At 41.1% G+C, this 21551-nt stretch overlaps 1 protein-coding gene across 15 annotated transcripts in view; it reads left to right on the forward strand.

Moving 5' to 3' along the window:
- Nucleotides 1-21551, forward strand: part of LOC124127574 (ankyrin repeat domain-containing protein 50-like) — a 436330-nt gene that overhangs the window by 42698 nt on the left and 372081 nt on the right. For 3 of the 15 annotated variants that reach the window (XM_048401971.1, XM_048401969.1, XM_048401970.1), the window contains exon 3: nt 15598-15670. The exons of 6 other annotated variants lie outside the window; for them this stretch is intronic. In XM_048401971.1, coding sequence (XP_048257928.1) covers nt 15598-15670 — 73 coding nt within the window. Of the gene's footprint in view, nt 1-11792; nt 12322-15597; nt 15671-20634; nt 20695-21163; nt 21230-21551 lie in introns of those variants that run through there. 6 more of the 15 variants (XM_048401961.1, XM_048401964.1, XM_046484361.2 and 3 more) reach the window with 5 other exon arrangements.

A 21551-nucleotide genomic window follows, 5' to 3' on the forward strand; every position in this document is an offset into this window, starting at 1 on the left:
CTTACAATAGGTCGGGGCTAACAGTACAACTGTCTGAGAGTGCACTTCCCACTTGTACAGTTAGGTCACTTACAATAGGCCGGGGCTAACGGTACAACTGTCTGAGAGTGTACTTCCCACTTGTACAGTTAGGTTACTTACAATATGCCGGGTCTAACAGTACAGCTGTCTGAGAGTGTACTTCCCACTTGTACAGTTAGGTTACTTACACTAGGCCGGGGCTAACAGTACAACTGTCTGAGAGTACATTTCCAACTTGTACAGTTAGGATACTTACAATAGGCCGGGGCTAACAGTACAACTGTCTGAGTGTGCACTTCCCACTTGTACAGTTACGTCACTTACAATAGGCCGGGGCTAACATTACAATTGTCTCAGTGTGCACTTCCCACTTGTACAGTAGGTTACTTACAATAGGCCTGGGCTAACAGGACAGCTGTCAGGGAGTGCACTTCCCACTTGTACAGTTAGATCACTTACAACAGGCCGGGGCTAACAGTACAACTGTCTCAGTGTGCACTTCCCACTTGTACAGTAGGTTACTTACAATAGGCCTGGGCTAACAGTACAGCTGTCAGGGAGTGCACTTCCCACTTGTACAGTTAGGTTACTTACACTAGGCCGGGGCTAACAGTAGAGCTGTCTGGGAGTGCACTTCCCACTTGTACAGTTAGGTTACTTACACTAGGCCTGGGCTAACAGTACAATTGTCTGAGAGTGCACTTCCCACTTGTACAGTTAGCACCTACACTAGGCCTGGGCTAACAGTACAGCTCTCTAAGAGTGCACTTCCCACTTGTACAGTTAGGTTACTTACAATATGCCGGGTCTAACAGTACAGCTCTCTGAGAGTGCACTTCCCACTTGTACAGTTAGGTTACTTACAATATGTCGGGTCTAACAGTACAGCTCTCTGAGAGTGCACTTCCCACTTGTACAGTTAGGTTACTTACAATATGCCGGGGCTAACAGTACAACTGTCTGAGAGTGCACTTCCCACTTGTACAGTAGGTTACTTACAATAGGCCGGGGCTAACAGTACAACTGTCTCAGTGTGCACTTCCCACTTGTACAGTAGGTTACTTACAATAGGCCGGGGCTAACAGTACAGCTGTCAGGGAGTGCACTTCCCACTTGTACAGTTAGGTTACTTAAACTAGGCCTGGGCTAACAGTAGAGCTGTCTGGGAGTGCACTTCCCACTTGTACAGTTAGGTTACTTACACTAGGCCTGGGCTAACAGTACAATTGTCTGAGAGTGCACTTCCCACATGTACAGTTAGGTTACTAACAAGAGGCCGGGGCTAACAGTACAACTGTCTGAGAGTGCACTTCCCACTTGTACAGTAAGGTCACTTACAATAGGCCGGGGCTAACGGTACAACTGTCTGAGAGTGTACTTCCCACTTGTACAGTTAGGTTACTTACAATAGGCCGGGTCTAACAGTACAGCTGTCTGAGAGTGTACTTCCCACTTGTACAGTTAGGTTACTTACACTAGGCCTGGGCTAACAGTACAGCTCTCTGAGAGTGCACTTCCCACTTGTACAGTTAGGTTACTTACAATATGCCGGGTCTAACAGTACAGCTCTCTGAGAGTGCACTTCCCACTTGTACAGTTAGGTTACTTACAATATGTCGGGTCTAACAGTACAGCTCTCTGAGAGTGCACTTCCCACTTGTACAGTTAGGTTACTTACAATATGCCGGGGCTAACAGTACAACTGTCTGAGAGTGCACTTCCCACTTGTACAGTAGGTTACTTACGATAGGCCGGGGCTAACAGTACAACTGTCTGAGAGTGCACTTCCCACTTGTACAGTTAGGTTACTTACACTAGGTCGGGGCTAACAGTATAGCTGTCGTGGTCAGGTTTTTCCACTTTGTTTATTGATGATGCTATTGATGACGAGACCTCCATGTGGATTGCGGGTGAGAACTGGTTATCAGAAACCTATAAGTGCTTGTCCTGTGAGACAGTGGCTCGGGGATGCAAGGCTCGGTGACTTGGCTAATTGCCAGTTACCTTACCCAGATGTCGTGGATCGATGTTTATTAAATAAATCACTCGATTGTCTGGACCAGATTCGATAAGTTACAGACCGCTGTGATATAGCTGGAATACTGTGGAGTGCGGCGTAAAACACAATTCACTCTACTACCATGTTATGACTTAATTATTTGCTCCATATATTCGTGCGAAGACCGCCTGATATAGACGACATACTACTGAGTGTGGCGGCAAACAAACAAACAAACAGGGAAAACAAGCATTAATGGCTCACTATCAAAGTGCTGATAAGTTTGACTTGGCCATGTAGACGGAGCTGAATGTAAATAGATAAAGCACATTGCAAAGATATAAAATGGCGATTGGGCTATATACCGAAAAGAAACCCTTCATGAAACATGAAGCGAAAATAAATTGTTTCCATGCAAAAGATTGGCGATGCGTTCCACGCCATTGTCGTGTGATTTTAAGGTGTCTGCATGTGTTTTGTCAGTTCTGGAGTCTTGGGAGGGAACCGCGCGCCCGGCATACCTCGGGACTTGAGAACAGAATACAACTCAAAGCTATACATGATAGCGTAATGATGATTTGAAGACAATGCTAGTATTTACATTTGCTAGTGTGACAAATGCAAAGTTCACTGAAATGCAGACATGATATATTTACAAAAATTTGACCGATATCTTTTCATTTTACATTATTATTACAATAAATATTTCATCTTGAGCGAGAGAGGTCCTTACGATTATTAATAGTCACATCAAAGTTTATATCCTTGCACGTGTGTTTGTTGTGTTTGTTTAACGCCGCACTCAGCAATATTCCAGCTATATAACAGATACTCACTGGAATGTCTAGTCCAGACCTCCGTCACATAGCTTGACTATTGCTGAGTGCGGCGTTAAACCAACAAACAATCAAATTCCTGAATTTCTTGTCAAACGACCGAACTTTTATATTCAGGCCGACGCGCCTGCCAGTGCTTCTTTCAATCGGCCAAAGTCTTATAACGGGGTGCTGTTGTCAGAAATACAATACAGGCTGTCTTGTCTTTTCTTTCTCCGTGAGCCGGGGTGACTGTAGTGCACGCGCTGCCCGAAATACACGTGGTTGAAACCTGACACGACACACTAACAGAAGCTTGGCAATATACACTCATAGTCGATCAAACCACAGCCAACCACACTTTTGCATGCCTGTGGGGTCCCAAAGTGTATAATCTGGTGCTTTGTGCGCTCTGGCAGTCATCTTCGTGAATCGCTTGTCTGAAATTGGTCCTTATGTCATACGGCAGTGACGCGACTGACTCATACCCAATCTGTTTTTGTCAGTTTGAGGATATTGGCATAACTCACTGGACTAAGACGATATCAAATAATACATCACAGAATTTAAAAATAATACAATCAATTGCATCACTTAGTCTTATCAGGATCCGCTTATGAGGATATATGTTCAAATCTTGTGTATGCATATATTTTTGGTCTGTCAACAGAATGTCGACCCTCGGTTTTACTCAGGTTGAAAACCGTCTGAATATGGCCGGCCTGTCTTAGTGATTTCTCTCACAGCCTTGTATATCTGAACTGCGGGGGCACTCACACACCCATTATATCCGAGTGCGGTGATGAGGTGAAGTGGGGTTTGACATCGCTTTCTTGATTATTGCACTTGTATAACGACTAGCTTACACGTGTGTGTGTGTGTGTGTGTGTGTGTATGCGTGAGTGAGTGAGTGAGTGAGTGAAAGAGTGAGCAAGTGAGCGAGTGCGTGCGTGTGTGCGCGCGTGCATGTGTGCGTGTACTAGTTAAGCCCGATGCTGATTTTATAGGGCCAGCTGAGATACCATGCCCCAGTTTTAACATGAAGACACAGTGTATTGACTCTGAGCGGACCAGTCTTTGTTTGAGCCCCTTAATGCCGAGCACCAGACAGGAAAACAAGTACAATCTGTAAATGATGTTTGGTTTGACGCGACTTTTACCAGTATGTCACATGTTTTCTGATGAAGATTTGCTCAAATTAAGACTTTGTTACGAACGTATACGAGTGCGTTCAGACAATCATGTGACATAACAGATCACTGAGATTAGTAATCCGACTTTTTCACTTTTGGCGCCCACAGCACGGAACACAGCACTCAACACATAGCACAGAACACAGTACGGAACACAGAACACAGCACAGAACATGACACACAGCACAAAACACACAGAACACATAACACAGCACAGAACACGTCACACAGCACAGAACACAACACATGACACTGAACACAGAACAGCATATAGTTTAGAACACATCGCGCACCACAGAACACAGAACACAGCACAGAACACTGAACACAGAACACAGAACATCACACAGCTCAAAACACAGCACAGAACACAGAACACATTACAGATAACTGAACACAGCACACAACACAGAACACAGCACACAGCACCGAACACTGAACACAGAACACAGCGCGCAGCACAGAACACATAACACAACACGGTACACTTAACACAGCACGCAGCACAGAACACAGAACACAGCGCGCAGCACAGAACACATAACACAATACAGAACACAGCGCGCAGCACAGAACACAGCACAGAACACTTAACACAGAACATCAAACAGCTCTGAACACAGCACACAGCACAGAACACAGCGCGCAGCACCGAACACTGAACACAGAACACAGCACGCAGCACAGAACACATAACACAACACGGTACACTTAACACAGCACGCAGCACAGAACACAGAACACAGCGCGCAGAGCAGAACACATAACACAACACAGAACACAGCGCGCAGCACAGAACACAGCACAGAACACAGAACATCAAACAGCTCTGAACACAGCACACAGCACAGAACACAGCGCGCAGCACCAAACACTGAACACAGAACACAGCACGCAGCACAGAACACATAACACAACACGGAACACTTAACACAGCACGCAGCACAGAACACCGAACACAGAACACGGAACACTTATCACAGCACGCAGCACAGAACACAGAACACAGCGCGCAGCACAGAACACATAACACAACACAGAACACAGCACGCTGCACAGAACACAGAACACAGCACAGAACACTGAACACAGAACACAGAACATCAAACAGCTCAGAACACAGCACACAGCACAGAACACAGCGCGCAGCACAGAACACATAACACAACACAGAACACAGCAAGCTGCACAGAACACAGAACACAGGACAGAACACTGAACACAGAGCACAGAACAGCACACAGCTCAGAATACAGCACACAGCACAGAACGCAGCACACATAACACAGCACAGAACATTTAATACAGCAGAGAACACAATACAGAACACATTACAGACGCAGCACTCATCACAGAACACATCACACAGCACAGAACACATAACACAGCACAGAACAATGACACAGAACACAGAGCAGCACACAGCACAGAACGCAGCACACATCACACATAACACAGCACACAGAACACTGAACACAGAGCACAGAACAGCACACAGCTCAGAATACAGCACACAGCGCAGAACGCAGCACACATAACACAGCACAGAACATTTAACACAGCAGAGAACACAATACAGAACACATTACACAGCTAAGACGCAGCACTCATCACAGAACACATCACACAGCACAGAACACATGACACAGCACAGAACAATGACACAGAACACAGAACAGCACACAGCACAGAACGCAGCACACATCACACAGAACACAGAACACAGCACACAGAACACAACACATATACCATCACACAGCACATCACACAGCACATCACACAGCACACAACACAGAACACATCATACAGCACACGGCACAGAGAACGCCCATCACAGATGACAAACTCCTAGATTTTTGCGTCAGGAACATGTGGTCACACACACGCTGATGACACAACACAAGACTCAACGGAATACACACAACACCAAAAAGACAGACTTCCAAAACATCAAGAGGAAAACGCAAATTCACAACACAACTTTGCAGTGAATCTTATCAGTATATAATAAGAAGAAGAAGAATAGTGACACGTATTGAAAATCAGAGAATTATGTTCGACTGTGTTTGTTTTTTGTTTCTCTAACATTCCGGTGTCGAATATGAAAATTACATGAAGGTAACAGTTTAGGAATCGCCATTTCCTATTAATAAATACAAATTTACTTTTGGGGCCTTTAAGCACCTGATAACTGCATATCGTATACAATGCTCCCCGAAGACGATGTCTGAAGGCGCGCAAAAGTCGCAACATGTATGCCAGATAACTCTTAGCCAGAGGATCGACACGGCGCAAAGATATTTTGTAGATACTTACCTACTGATGCAATCTAAGTACCTATACTGTCAGAAAGTGCAAATACGTATCCCAGAAGGTAAACCGAATTGTAAATTCAGAATCAGGATATGAGAACATGGCATGAGTTTAAATATGTAGGTAATAATAAGTAAAACAGAAAAAAAGAGAAATTCAAAGCAAAACTAGTGATTCGTTTTCACAACAATGACTACCTGAAACATGTGCTAATGTTTTCACCGCCTCCAGAGAGCAGACGGTCCGAGGTTCGATACCCGACAGCGTCATACCAAAAGACGTTAAAAGACGGTACTTGTTGTTACCCTGTCTGGCGCTCGGCATTAAGGAGCTTAAACAAGGACTGGTCGGCTCGGAGTCAGTATGTTGTGTCTGAGTGGGGTATTCATGTTAAACTGCAGCATGATATCTCAGTGAGCTAGCACTATAAATCGGCATCATTCCGGACTAGCACAAGCAGCCATATAGCCACACAGACACAAACGTGCATACACGTCGCTATATAAGTGCAATATTCTTGGACGCGACGTTAAACCCAATGTCACCTCAGTGGACACAATAGGAATTAGGTTAACATACCCATAGTGGTATACATAATATATGTTTAAAGTGTGTTCAGAATGGAATGGTATAAAAACTGTTTTCTTGGCACATGATAATGTTTGCAACATATCTGCGCGTATTTTTGTGAGTGTGCATGTTTTATGTAACCTTGAATCATTCTTCTCTATAAGAGTTACCTCCCTGACGTTTAACGCACTGTCAGTGTACTGCTGTAGTCTGACACGTAAGTTGATCAGGCTGTCAAAAAAGTTGTTTTCCTTCCAACGAGAAACTGGGTCCACGTTTCCTGCATAGCGATCTGTAAGTAAGTGAAGGCTGCCATGTGATGTATGCGGGGAGCCACAGAGAAGTATCGGTAAGCGTGAAGCAAGTATGATAGCGAGGTTTTGTTACATAGACTTGTCTCCATCACCAGATTCCATGGCTGTGGTTGGAGATAACGCAACTCACCACGTGTGAGGCCCACTTCTTGAGAGAATTCAACTAGTTTTGAAAAGTTTTTCAACGATTAATATCATGAAAAAAATCAAGACTTTGTCGGATGTGTTAGCTGGGCCCAAATGTCATGTAATTATATCTCTACAAAGTCTACCCTATGGTTTGTTTTCGAAGATGAACCTCTATTGCCAGTGTCGTAACTTTAAGTATAATTCTAATTAATCAAACTGCACAGTTTAAAGGCAAATACACCCTGCTATCAAATCTCTTTATTGTTTTCGTTGTTAAACATATAAAGACACTCCCAACAATAATGGCCGTAGGAGCGAGAGGCCTATATAAACACTGAATGTAAATATTACATATTGCATTAATGCACACTTGTCATGGTGTGGCCACTGCTTCTTATTATGTTGCACTAATGGTCTGCAACCTACCTGTAATATATATATCTTTCATTATCACGTGTATGACCGCACCGCCTCCAATACTGTCTGATCCTCTGCGTTTCCTTTCAAAGTACAACAGCTATAGCTTCATCACTGCTGTTTGTTTCCCTGGTATCAATCTTGTACGTTAATAATGAACACTATTAATGTGTTTGAACTTTGCAAGTTCTACCCTGTACTATATGCTAATTGCATGTGCTACCTTCAGAATCAGGATAGGAAAACATGACATGAGTTTAGATATTAGGGTAATAGAAAAATAGAAAACAAACATAAATTGAATCAAAGCTAGTAATATGTTTTCACAGCAATGACATCCGAAAACATTTGTTATTGTTTTCAAGGAACAAGAGGTATTAGGTGGACACAATCATAGTGGTATACGTGGTTCATGTTCAAGTGCTTTCAGAATGGAATGTCATAAAACCTGTTGTGTTGTGAGGTGATGAGCAACACGTTCAAGCAGTGCAGCACCGTGGCAGCCTGGGTTATAAATAGAAACACTGATTTCGTATTCCAATGAATGGCATTACCAGTGTTAACACAAAACTTCAAAAGACCTCATCATCAAAGCATGAAAAAAATAAATCACTAAGGAAACAAGAGGTTGTGTATGAATTTATGTCAAACATCTTAATCTAAACCACGATAATATTTTGAAAACGGAAATCTATATCAGAATTGTCATTCAATAGAATGCCCACAAACGTTTTGCTACTCGAATATTTTGCCATTGTTCTCTGTATATGACGACAGCGTCTCCGATGATTTGCCATTGTTCTGTGTATATGACGACAGCTACTCAAGTGTTTTGACATTGTTCTGTGTACATGACGACAGCTACTCGTGTGTTTTGCCATTGTTCTGTGTATATGACGACAGCGACTCCAATGATTTGCCATTGTTCTGTGTATATGACGACAGCTACTCCTGTGTTTTGGCATTGTTCTGTGTATATGACAACAACTCCAGTGTTTTGCGATTGTTCTGTGTATATGACGACAGCGACTCCTGTGATTTGCCATTCTTATGTGTATATGACGACAGCTACTCCAGTGTTTTGCCATTTTTCTGTGTATATGACAACAGCTACTCCAGTGATTTGCCAATGTTCTGTGTACATGACGACAGCTACTCCAGTGTTTTGCCATTGTTCTGTGTATATGACGACAGCGTATCCAGTGTTTTGCCATTGTTCTGTGTATATGACGACATCTACTCGACTAATTTGCCATTGTTTTGTGTATATGACGACAGCTACTCCCTTGATTTGCCATTGTTCTGTGTATATGACGACAGCTATTCCAATGATTTGCCATTGTTCTGTGTATTTGACGACAGCTACTTCAGTCTTTTGCCATTGTTCTCTGTATATGACGACAGTTACCCTTTGTTTTGCCATTGTTCTGTGTATATGACGACAGCTACTCCCTTGATTTTCCATTAGTCTGTGTATATGACGACAGCTACTCCAATGATTTGCCATTGTTCTGTGTATATGACGACAGCTATTCCAAGGATTTGCCATTGGTCTGTGTATATGACGACAGCTACTCCAATGATTTGCCATTGTTCTGTGTTTATGACGACATAAACTCTAATGCTTTGCCATTGTTCTGTGTATATGACAACAGCTACTCAAATGATTTGCCATTGTTCTGTGTAAATGACGACAGTTAATACAATGATTTGCCATTGTTCTGTGTAAATGACGACAGTTAATACAATGATTTGCCATTGTTCTGTGTAAATGACGACAGTTACTACACTGATTTGCCATTTTTCTGTGTATACGACGACAGCTACTCCAATGATTTGCCATTCTTTTGTTTGATGACGACAGCTACTCAAATGATTTGCCATTGTTCTGTGTATATGACGACAGCTACTCCAATGATTTGCCATTTTTCTGTGCATATGACGACAGCTACTCGGGAATCGAATCCGGGTCTCCGGTCTGACGAACGAACGCTTTAGGCACTCGGCTACCACTAGGCTACCCCTAGTTAGAGGTCAAATCAGGAATGTGTGAGTGTTGTTTTTGATGGCACATGTGTCTAATACTAGAGTAGTTAGGGATTTAGCCAAGAGTAAGTGAGTTTAAGTTGTTGTTGATGTCAAATGTGTCTCGAACTGCAGTAGTTAGGGGTAGCTCATTAGCAGATGTCCTGGATTATTTTCAGTAAAACATATCTTAATGTTGAGCAAGTCAAAGGAAAAGTGCCCACACCCTGTACCGAGTTTCGTACAGGTCACTCTGACATCGACAAAACTTAATGTGAAGTCATCTGGCCAAAATCCATACTTTCTTGAAACATCTGATGCCCATTAATGTTTCCACAAATAACTAATATGCATTAACTAAATCTTAATGTCCCAAAGTTCAAACGGGTCAAGCTGACATACAGAGTACTGACTTCGAGTTTGCATGTATGTCTCATCTAACAGGTGTGTTAGTGTGGCGCTACAATGCCATGCTCCTTACAGCACAGATATAGTTTCTTATTCTCTGTACCTCCAGCATGGGGCGACTAAATGTGACAGCAGCAGAGTATTGATGAGTAGAGTAAAAGGTGACCTTTTTATTACAGCATTCTCTATATAGAGGATTAAAAACACAACCAGCCTCCACATACAGATTGTGTCTCAGAGAAGCTCTAAAGGCTCAAAGGCAAAGCCTCAGTCTCTGATGATGAATAGAATCTAGTTTTTTAACTCACGTTTATAACGAAAAGGGATTCTAAACATGGGTCTGGTAAATGCTTCAGGAGTTGGTAATTAGTTGATAATATCAGTGTCTTAACAGTACGTTTCTTGTAAACATATTGCATCTGGTTTGAAAACTGGAATTAAGAGTTGTAAGTCATCATAGTTATTCCTAAGATCTCTACAGTTCCATTGTATTATATTTGATGCTTGAGCCTTTTGTGGCTCAATTGGTAATCTTTCATGTGAACATGAGCACCAAAGCGGTTGTGGAGACATAATCTCCGAGGATGAGAGGGTAATGGGTGTTTGATGGACATTTTATTTTTATTTCACCTTTTTCTTTCTTTTCTTGATAACTTTTGTTCTGCATTTGCTGGTTCGACATGAATTATCTCAGTATCAGCCTGAAAGGGAGAAAATGTTTAAGAGATTAAGAGGTTTCAGCAGATTTGGCTTCAGCAGAAAAAGAATTTAGAGTAAAAGTAAGCTGCCTGGCGACGGTAAAGCTGATGTTTCGTTCTTGTTTTGTTGACGAATTTTTATTTCTGTTTGATAAACAGGGCAGAATTTGGAAGTGGCCATGTGTTGCCCATCCCAGTTTGGACATTTTAAATCTTGAGGACAATCTGCACATTTTGATGGTTGTCACCATAACGATGACAGAACATGGGATGTGTGCAGGTTTTCGAACCATGTCCACTTTTTTTACATTTAAAGCATCAGAGTGTATAGGGGACATACACCTCAACTCCGATGTTGGCATAACCAGCTTTAATTGAATTGGGAACAGGTCAACGGGCAAAAGTGAATAAATATGTGCTCGTTTGAACAGTAGTAGATTTATCATCCTTTCTGGTAAAACGTTTGACAGAATAAACTTGATTTTTGCCTCGGCAATATTGAGACTGCATGTGGAATAGAGACCCGGTTGTCTGCTACGGGTGGATCAAAGGCATATGTTGTACATTGGACATATAGATCTTGGTGTCGGGGATGGGTAATAAGTAAGTTCCGCAGCGTGTGACAAATAGAAGTAATTTAACAATTAACATTATTAATGTTAAGGGGTAAGATTGAGATTAATTAAAGTAAACAAGAAATCTAATCTTTTTTCAAGTTACTTCAATAATAATAATACTCTCAACACGAGACTATTGTGGCAACATATTCGGTATGAAACACGATACTCTGATGTGGTGCCAAATGTACGCACAGGAATTTTCTGTCAGAGCATTCCAGAGTTGGCTTTTTGTCAAACACGGGAGTCAGGCTAGGTTCGATGTATATTCAGCACCAACGCAGTCTTCTCATAAGTGCGGAGAGCTGTACAACGTCCCTACATGATGGAACTAACAAGCGTTGTATTCATCATTCTTGTGTCGTTGTGTGGTGTCAGAGACGTACATGCTGATACCAATTTGCCAGCCTTCTCTAGAAAACTAGACATGCCAGACAGAGAGATCAAAGCGTGGAAAGGCACAGTTGCTTATTTGGGGATCGAAATGAGAAACAACTTTGACTTACTGGAGTTATCACTGAAAGAAGAACTGACTAACACGTTCATCCCTGCCTTGATAACGCCTCTAGTGAAGCAAGCGATTACTGGCATCCTGAAGGAAGAAAACATTGGGAACATTGTCCGCGGACGTGTTCTTAATGTAGTTAAAAGTCTAAAAGTCAGCATTCATAAGCTAAAAACACAACTTCGATCAGTTAAACGACAGTTCAGAAAAGTTAAACGGGAAGGAGACTCTTACAAAGAGAGTCTTGGCAAATTACGAGGCGAGCTGACCAAAGACTTTCAGGGAATACAGCAAAGGGTGAGTACAAGCACTCACACATTTCACACGTTCACCTATATCAGAGCCTGGTATTATTATTCAGAACCAGTCTATTTAATAAGCAAGGAGCCTATCACAAGGTGCTCTATTAATATTCATAAGCCTGTGTGTATTTGTTATCTATCACCTGTTGTTGTCTATGTAAATCTGCAGCTATCACACCATGTCATGCATATATGTCTCTCATCGCTCGGCTGTTGTCGCTTCAGCTTGATAACTGTGTTAGAATATACATCGAAACGTCGCTATATGCAATAAGCCAGAAGTTGTTATCCATAAATTTGTTCGTTTTACGGATGGTAATGAATTCCATATAAGGTAGTGCGAATTACGATGGAGCTATGACTCACACTGACAGGAATGTTTGTAGTATCAATGCATATGGTGTTGATGTAATGAAGCAAAGAAGTTGTCGACTGTTTTGAAAACATGTTTGGAAAGCAGCAGCTAGCCTGGCTTAATTGTATTTACTCAACAGGCTATTCAACAGACATTCAACAGGCTATTTAGCCGAGCAGTTACATGCCTTAAGATCATGCCGTTCTATTTTTCATTTGAAACCATGGAAAAAAAGAGTTAGCCGTATATACGTCATTAACACAGCAAATATACTCTCCCAAAAAAAGAAACGCTCAGGTGAACTATAAAAGTTAAACGTAGTTCATGTAAATTGAAACTATGAAATAATTGTTTCCACCGCAAATCAACCAACCACCAAAACACACCACCTAATGAAACGTGAACCCTAAACAGGCCATTTTTCAAATGCATGAAGTGGAAGGATTACAAAGCGTGATGCACGTTAACATTTGGGAAGTTCTCCTCCAAGATGACGGGTGTAAAGGGACGACACCATAGAACATAGCATTCAACTTTTTGTGTTTTTCCGAGTCAATCGATATGCCAAGATTGTGTGCCCCTTACGATGTCTGTAGACTCGGATTCATGACGCCCTGTCAACATAGGGTGTACTGGGCATTTCAACATAGAGTTTACAGGGTATGTCAACATAGGGTTTACAGGGTTTGTCAACATAGGGTTTAGTTGCCATGTCAACAAAGGGTTAACTGGACATGTAAACATCGGGTTTACAGGGCATGTCAACGAAGGGTTTACTGGGTATGTCAACATAGGGTTTACAGGACATGTCAACATTGGGTTTACTGGGCATGTCAACGTAGCTTTACTGGTTATATCAACATAGGGTTTACTGGGGATGTCAACATAGAGTTTACTGGGCATGTCAACATAGGTTTTATTGGGCATGTCAACATAGGATTTACTGGGCATGTAGACATAGGGTTTACTAGGCATGTCAACATAGGGTTTACTGGGCATGTCAACATAGGTTTTACAGGGCATGTCAACATAGGGTTTACTGGGCATGTCAACGTAGGTTTACTGGGTATGTCAACATAGGTTTTACTGGGATGTAGACATAGGGTTTACTGGGCATGTAGACATAGGGTTTACTGGGCATGTAGACATGGGGCTTACTAGTTTACATACAATTAGTTCCCTGTTTACGCTGCAATATAGATAAAAGAAACTACTCGAGAGTGTTCCAACATAACCACTCTTTAGTGTCGATTCCAGATTAGAACAAAAAGCTAAACCAGAAATGTGTACACGAAAGTGAGTGAGTGAGTATGAAGCCAGCAACTAACAAAGAAATGTGCCATTCACAATTTCTATCAGGTTTAAAATCTGTAAAACATACTGCCAATTAGTTAGTGAGATACAAAATTCAATGGCAGTATACACTATCAAAGTAATAGCAATGGTAACAGCAACAAAGTCTAATAATAATATCCACCAAGCTGCAACAATGGCAGTACAAAATATCAAATTGATGGCAATGGTAATAGCAATAAAGTCAGAGATAATGATATTCACCAAACTGCAACAATGGTCAAGCTTCCGAAATAGGTCCAAGCTGAAAATAGTGTCTTCACACAACCGCTGTACTTTATGTAATGTGAGGTGAGAGAGGCGTGTTGTTTCCCACTCACTGAGTCTAAATACCTTCTAGAAAGTTCCTAACCATTTGGTGGTCGTCTAAAGCTGTTCTAGAAGGTTCCAGATTGTATCAGAAAGCATCAATATACAGTAATTTCCACACCGCTGCTAACATTATCTACTAATTCCTGACAACGGATTATTATTAAAACACAATGCTATGAATTTCTACTGAATCCTTACATAAATAATGTAACCAATTAACAACATTGCCATATAACAAAACCAATTAGAGGGCTTGCATCACCATCAACAACATTGCCACATATCACAACCATTTAGAGACCTTGCATCACCATTCACAACATTGCCATATAACACAACCAAATAGAGACCTTGCATCACCATTAACAACATTGCCATGGAAAACAACCTAATTACAGACCTTGCATCACCATTAACAACATTGCCATATAACACAACCAATAAGAGACATTGCATCACCATTAACAACATTGCCATATAACACAACCAATTAGAGACCTTGCATCACCATCAACAACATTGCCATATAACACAACCAAATAGAGTCATTACATCACAATTAACAACATTGCCATATAACACAACCAATTAAAGACCTTGCATCACCATTAACAACATTGCCATATACCACAACCGATTAGAGACCTTGCATCACCATTAACAACATTGCCATATAACACTACCAATTAGAGACCTTGCGTCACCATTAACAACATTGCCACATAACACAACCGATTAGAGACCTTGCATCACCATTAACAACATTGCCATATAACACAACCGATTAAAGACCTTGCATCACCATTAACAACATTGCCATATAACACTACCAATTAGAGACCTTGCATCACCATAAACAACATTGCCATATAACACAACCATTTATAGACCTTGCATCACCATTAACAATGACTATTTTACTACTATTTGTATTATAAGCATTGTTCCGGATATCATATCTGTACCTGTAAGAACACAACACATTAGCAAACAGGTTAAGTGGTACTTGATGTAAATATGTGCGACATTTAAAAAAACCATGTAACAACACTACATCCTCAACTTGTCGGGAATCGTGACATGGGTGACGCCGTGATATTGCTGGAATATTGCTAAAATCGGCGTTAAACCTCACTCACTCACTCCCAGTTCTGCTGATTTCGTCATAAAATTTTCTTTGTGTTTGTGTTATTGGTTTGAGTTTGTCGATAAATTGATCTACAAGACTAAAGTGAGCTTTCATCATTACAGATACAGGAACTTGAGAAACGTGATGCGCTGCGTGAGAAACACATCCAAGACTTGACGGAACAAAAACAGAAAGGTTGGATTTCTATAATCTGTTGGCAACATTGTAAGCTGTCTTTATCATGAGCATGTGATGATACAAGGTGTTTGCCAAAAGAGTCAAATAAGGGAATTGTGTCGAACATCATTTTTGTGTCAAATTTGGAAATGTCCTCCACATGTTTACCATAAGGCTTTTTGAAAGCTAAAACCCTAATCAAACAACAACAAGAATCAGACTACGGTCTTTGAAATCTTGGCAGAAAGAGCGTGCTTGATTGCACCTCGAAAGTTATATATAGTCAAATATAAACACCAAAGGCTGGAGCTGATCAAATTTAGACATGATGTAAGAGTCCCGTGTTTAAAAGGCAGCCAGAAGCGTCATTAACACTTCTAACACTGTACAGTAGACATGATACACCAGCCGTGTGTTTCTAATGGCGTCGGGAAGCGTTATTAAAACTTCTAACACTGTACCCTAGACATGATACACCAGCCCTGTGTTTCTGATGGCGTCGGGAAGCGTCATTAACACTTCTGACACTGCACAGTTGACATGATACACGAGCCTTGCGTTTCTAATGGCGTTAGGGAGCGTCATTAACACTTTTAACACTGCACAGTTGACATGATACACCAGTCCTGTGTTTCTAATGGCGTCGGGAAGCGTCATTAACACTTCTGACACTGCACAGTTGACATGATACACCAGCCCTGTGTTTCTGATGGCGTCGGGAAGCGTCATTAACACTTCTGACACTGCACAGTTGACATGATACACGAGCCTTGCGTTTCTAATGGCGTTAGGGAGCGTCATTAACACTTTTAACACTGCACAGTTGACATGATACACAAGCCCTGTGTTTCTAAGGGCGGCGGCAAGCGTCATTAACACGTCTCACACTATACAGTAGACACTAAACGGTGACATTTATCACCAAATACATTCAGCTTAAAAGCGCCCGAATAGTACGAATAATTAATTTAACACTGGAATACAGTCATAGGCGTAGATGTCAGTAATTGGGTCCCCAAACCAGAACGAACGTTTTTATGTGTGTAGGGAAGTTGTCGAATGAAAAACGTTCCACTCATGCGCAGTTCTTTATTACGGTCGAAGCCGACCGCTGTCTGCAGACAACACAGTGGCGGTGGAACCCCCCTTGTCAAAACATTAAAGTGTAAAAATATTTTGAAGCATAAATGAAAATATTATCAATTGATTATTAATCCAACCTTAGAGTGATAAAGGTGCCTGACATATCCGTGAAAGGTATCTTTGTACGAAACGCGAAGTTAGTGAGTGAGTGCGTATGCTTTTAGCTTTATTCAAGCAATATCACGGCGAAGCAAGCGAAGTAACAAGAATCTGTGACAAGTGATGCAGGTCTCAGACGTCTACCTCTTCGGTGAAACCCACGAGCACGGGTATGGTGCTGACAAACCTAGAAACATGATCGGGACGAACAGGGATTCGAACCCACAATTGCGGCGCCCTATAGACGACTGGGCCACCCGTGTACTGCCGCCCGGGACAGACAGACAGACAGACAGACAGACAGACACGGTTGACCAAGTCGTTTTAGGCGGCACAATTCGCCGTGCAGAGTTGTGTGCCCTAGGCGTGCAAGAAATCTTTAATCGAATCCCAGCACTATGCAATATTTCGGATTTTCCTCCTACATAAAGCTGACACACCGTGGTGTAACCAAAATACTGTTAAAAGCGGCGCGAAATAATAGTCATTCAGGATATCCTTTTAAACGATCCTTTATCGATACATTACTAGTATATCAGATAACCATCGACCTTTTAACCCACAGATTTAGTTCCTACTTAACGGACTTAAGTATGCACATGTGTTATTGCTGTGACTGAGTTAAATACCTTGGCGCATTCATCTACAATCAAATTTCATGTCCAGTAATTTTTTTGAAAAGAAGCAATACGAAATGTAACAGCGACAAGGCAACACGTACTTCATCACTTTGTCAGCGGCCGACATGTTTTACAAATACAACATTCAAAATGGTGGCTACCGTCGCGACAGCTTCGATGCTATGTTTGCTTGTGATAAGGTTGAGGAACTGGTCAGTAGTACTGGGTATTTTTCCGATCAAAACACAAACATGAGTTCATGGTCTGATGGTTCTTAACAAACCAAAATGATGCCTCATGCAGGGCAAGGGCCAGGCAAGTCGGGCTCGACCAGTTTAGAAATATGTTCCCATGGTAAAGTGAGAAGAGTAGGCTTGCAGTCAACAGATCGAGTCGTTACAGTCAATAGATCGAGTCGTTACAGTCAATAGATCGAGTCGTTACAGTGATTGATGTTATGTTTAACGCCGCACTCAGCAATATTCCAGCTAAATGACGGCAGTCTGTAAAAAATCGAATCTGGACCAGACAATCCAGTGACAATCCAGTGACAATCCAGTGACTGGCAGTGAGATGTGTCGATCGTGTTAGGACGTAAACGGTGGTAAGTTTTCAGTTCGTAGTTCAGAATTTTGTTAGGATATTAAATGAAACAGACATTGTAAAAATAGTAAGATTTATGTACAACAGAATACATTTTGAAGGAATCAGGTGCTTGCTTCACACAATGTTTACACACAGACGTTTGTTTAGCCTGCCACCGGGGATAACCAAACGTCCGGATGTAAACATTCATAGCTCGTTTCAACTGAAAAGCTTGTTTGTTCTATTTTAATCAGTATATTGCAAAAATATGCTTGTAAGTTTCATCCTCTGAACTAATAACAACTAAATATATTTACAACTGAGACTGAAGACTAGATGATATGAGATTTTTTCTAAATCTTTTCAGTCATAGTGTCGGCTATGTTTTTTCGCTCATATGTTTTAAAACGTTGTTCTGCATCATATAATGGCAGAAAGCTACTGAAATACATCCCCACTACAGACCAGGGCCCAATGTATCAGCCTCATTATTTTAACACTCAGCTTTGTTCTTCTAATCCGGAATATCTTATGTGGAATAAATGTATTTTTGCAGGGCACCCACATAGTTTTTTGAAGGATGGCAAGGAAATGTAGAATATATAAGGGCAAATGTGCATGATTCTCATTATTTTATGACTAAGTTAGAACGGACGTTAATGCGAAAACAATTTGGCGCTTGTCACACTGGCAATCGCCATTTCAATCTTAATCACGTAATAGGGCCACGTACGTGTTTATTTCCTTCTTTACACAACCAAACACCGTATCAAACATCTTGTAGTGCCGGCGACAGTTTCTGCCTCAGATAGAATATAGTAAGCTGATCTGTGATGGATGTACTGCCGCCATCGCTCGGAATGCTGAATTATGACAGTGTTGCAAAGAATTTTCCTGACACTGAATTACCACTGTGTTGCACACGCGCTGAGTCATGTAGACCTGTTGATCTTTTACATTTATTGCATCATCATGAAAAGTTTATCACTGAAATATTATTCTGTAGCATGTCGTATATCGACGTTTGTAATACTGTATAGCCCGAGACATCAAACGACGTAAAATGCACCAGTTTCAGAGTCTAGTTAAGAGAGTGTTTGTATTGGGGAGGTTGGGGACTAAAACATCAAGCAAAGTCACTCGGGACAACAAGTAATTTACGATAGGTCGCAGCACTCTACATTTAGTAGCCTGTTATCATCAATTGGCAAAAAGCAATATGGACACAGAGAAACCATCAAGAAAGTCTATTTGACGATTTATCCACAGACGTTGAAATGCACGAAAAATATATTTTCCTCCAGAATTACACTGGTGGGCGTCATATCCTGGTAAAAATATATATAACGATGTGTATTGATTCTCACTCACAACAAATACCTGAGTATAATTTAAATATACAGTAATAACATAGCAGGCAATGAAAATTAGAAAACAATGTTCAGTATTTGACCTGTATGTATTATGTAGATTTGCTATTCACAGTATTGATACTCAAACAACAACTTGTTATTGTTATTGATATTGTGCAACAACGCACAAACTTGCAGGGACCGTTTCATTGTCTTAACAATTCCACCCACAACTAACAAAGTCAGACTAAAATACTAGGAATAGGTAGGTAGCTGATGTAATACCATGTTGTAATGTTCCAATATGATATATGCACATATTCTGTGTTTCAGTTTATTTGAGATCTGGTCTTCCTTGTATACAGTAATATAAACTAACATGTTTAGTCCTTAGTCCTCATAATGGTAACATATAAAACCCTTAAAATGTAATGTTTACTAGCCTAGTCGTTATGATATCTGAACTATTGGGATGTTGTAGTAGTGTTCATTTATGTTGTATGGTGTATGATTATATTGTTATGACAACAAAATAACAATCTATTCAGTTTCTGCAACTTCAACCAAGAGAAGAGATATATCTCAGCACAGAGGCAGTGTGCAGCTTAGGTTTATTCAGGGAGTGTTTTTCCAGCAATCTAAATCTAATAAATATAAGCGATTTTCAAAATGTGTCAGTCACCATGCTACGGTATAGCCTATTAATCCGGGTTAGAAACTAACAGTTTTTGTCCACTATTCCTTATAATGATAACATATAGCCAAACCCTTAAAATGGGCCAATTTCTACTACTCCTTAGGATACTTTTACTATTGGGCAGTCTAGTAAGGACTACAGGACTAGTGCCAATTTCTAACGCTGTTAATAATACCTCTACTACAGCAACAGTATTATAAATCAAGTTTATCAGTGAATAAATTTGAAAGTCACACATTTGTTGAAAGGCAAAAGCTTCTCGTAGGCCAGGAGTTGTACTGTTTACCTGCAATTTATAGTTTTCTGAACAGCATATATGGGGGAGGGTAGCCCAGTGGATAAAGCATTCGCTCTTCACGGGATTGATTCCCCCACATGGTTACAATGTGTGAAGCCCATGTCTTGTGTTCCTGCCCAGGTATTGCTGGAAAATTGCTAAGAACCTGTAAAACCCAACCCAAATGAACAGCATATTTTGTGTTTCAGCCTGTAACGACTCGAGTCACGGAGAAAGGGCTGCACAGATGACGACAGTGACAACCCATGGTAGGTGGGAGAACCCAGCAGGTGGTAGATACTGTCACTGTCCAACTTTGTACGAGATGAGGTCACATCAACATGTAACAAATATAAGCCTGAAAGTTCACTCCACAAACCTTCATATGAACAGTCTCTACAATAACAAGCTGATAAATGTAATCTCTTATCCTAATAATTTGAAACAAGTCAATTGTATTGCCAGTACCACCATAAGGCTCAACCCAACCAGCCTGCACAGACGCGCGGCTCAGATGAACAGCAATCTCAATGTTTGTGTTGTATTTATGAAAGAATCTAGTCGTTTGACTGATTTGTTAGTCGCTAGACCTAATATTTATACCTCTACTAAGATGAATGGTTTTGAAATTGTATTCATCAGTCAAAATTTTAAATACACAAACTTTGTCGAAAATCTTGTATGTATAATGCTTATTTAGTTTGTATTGTTTTCTGAACAGCATGTTCTGTGTTTCAGCCTCGAGCGACCCGAGTCGGACCACGAGGACACCATTGACGACAACAAAAAAGCCTGCTACACAGGGTAGGTGGGAGAACCCAGCAGGCAGAAAGCCCACACTTTAATCCCTCCAACAATTAACAAGCTGGGGTATAGACCCGTGGGGGTTCTGACTTGTGTCTTGCATGCCATCGTAGCCCAGTTGTGTCGATCGGTGCTCATGTTGTCAACCACTGGACTGTCTGTCTGTATCAGACTCCGCCATCTTATTGCTGGACTACTGCAAACAGACTGACAAACTCCAAAGTCATGTCTTATAAGATCTATCTAATATTTCCAAACAACAACTGTACTGACAGTATAATCTCATAAAGCTCAGTCCATCAAACGTTGACACACACACAGA

Source organism: Haliotis rufescens, unplaced genomic scaffold (assembly GCF_023055435.1).
Source record: "Haliotis rufescens isolate VD_foot unplaced genomic scaffold, xgHalRufe1.0.p SCAF_24, whole genome shotgun sequence".
NCBI classification, from domain to species: domain Eukaryota; kingdom Metazoa; phylum Mollusca; class Gastropoda; order Lepetellida; family Haliotidae; genus Haliotis; species Haliotis rufescens.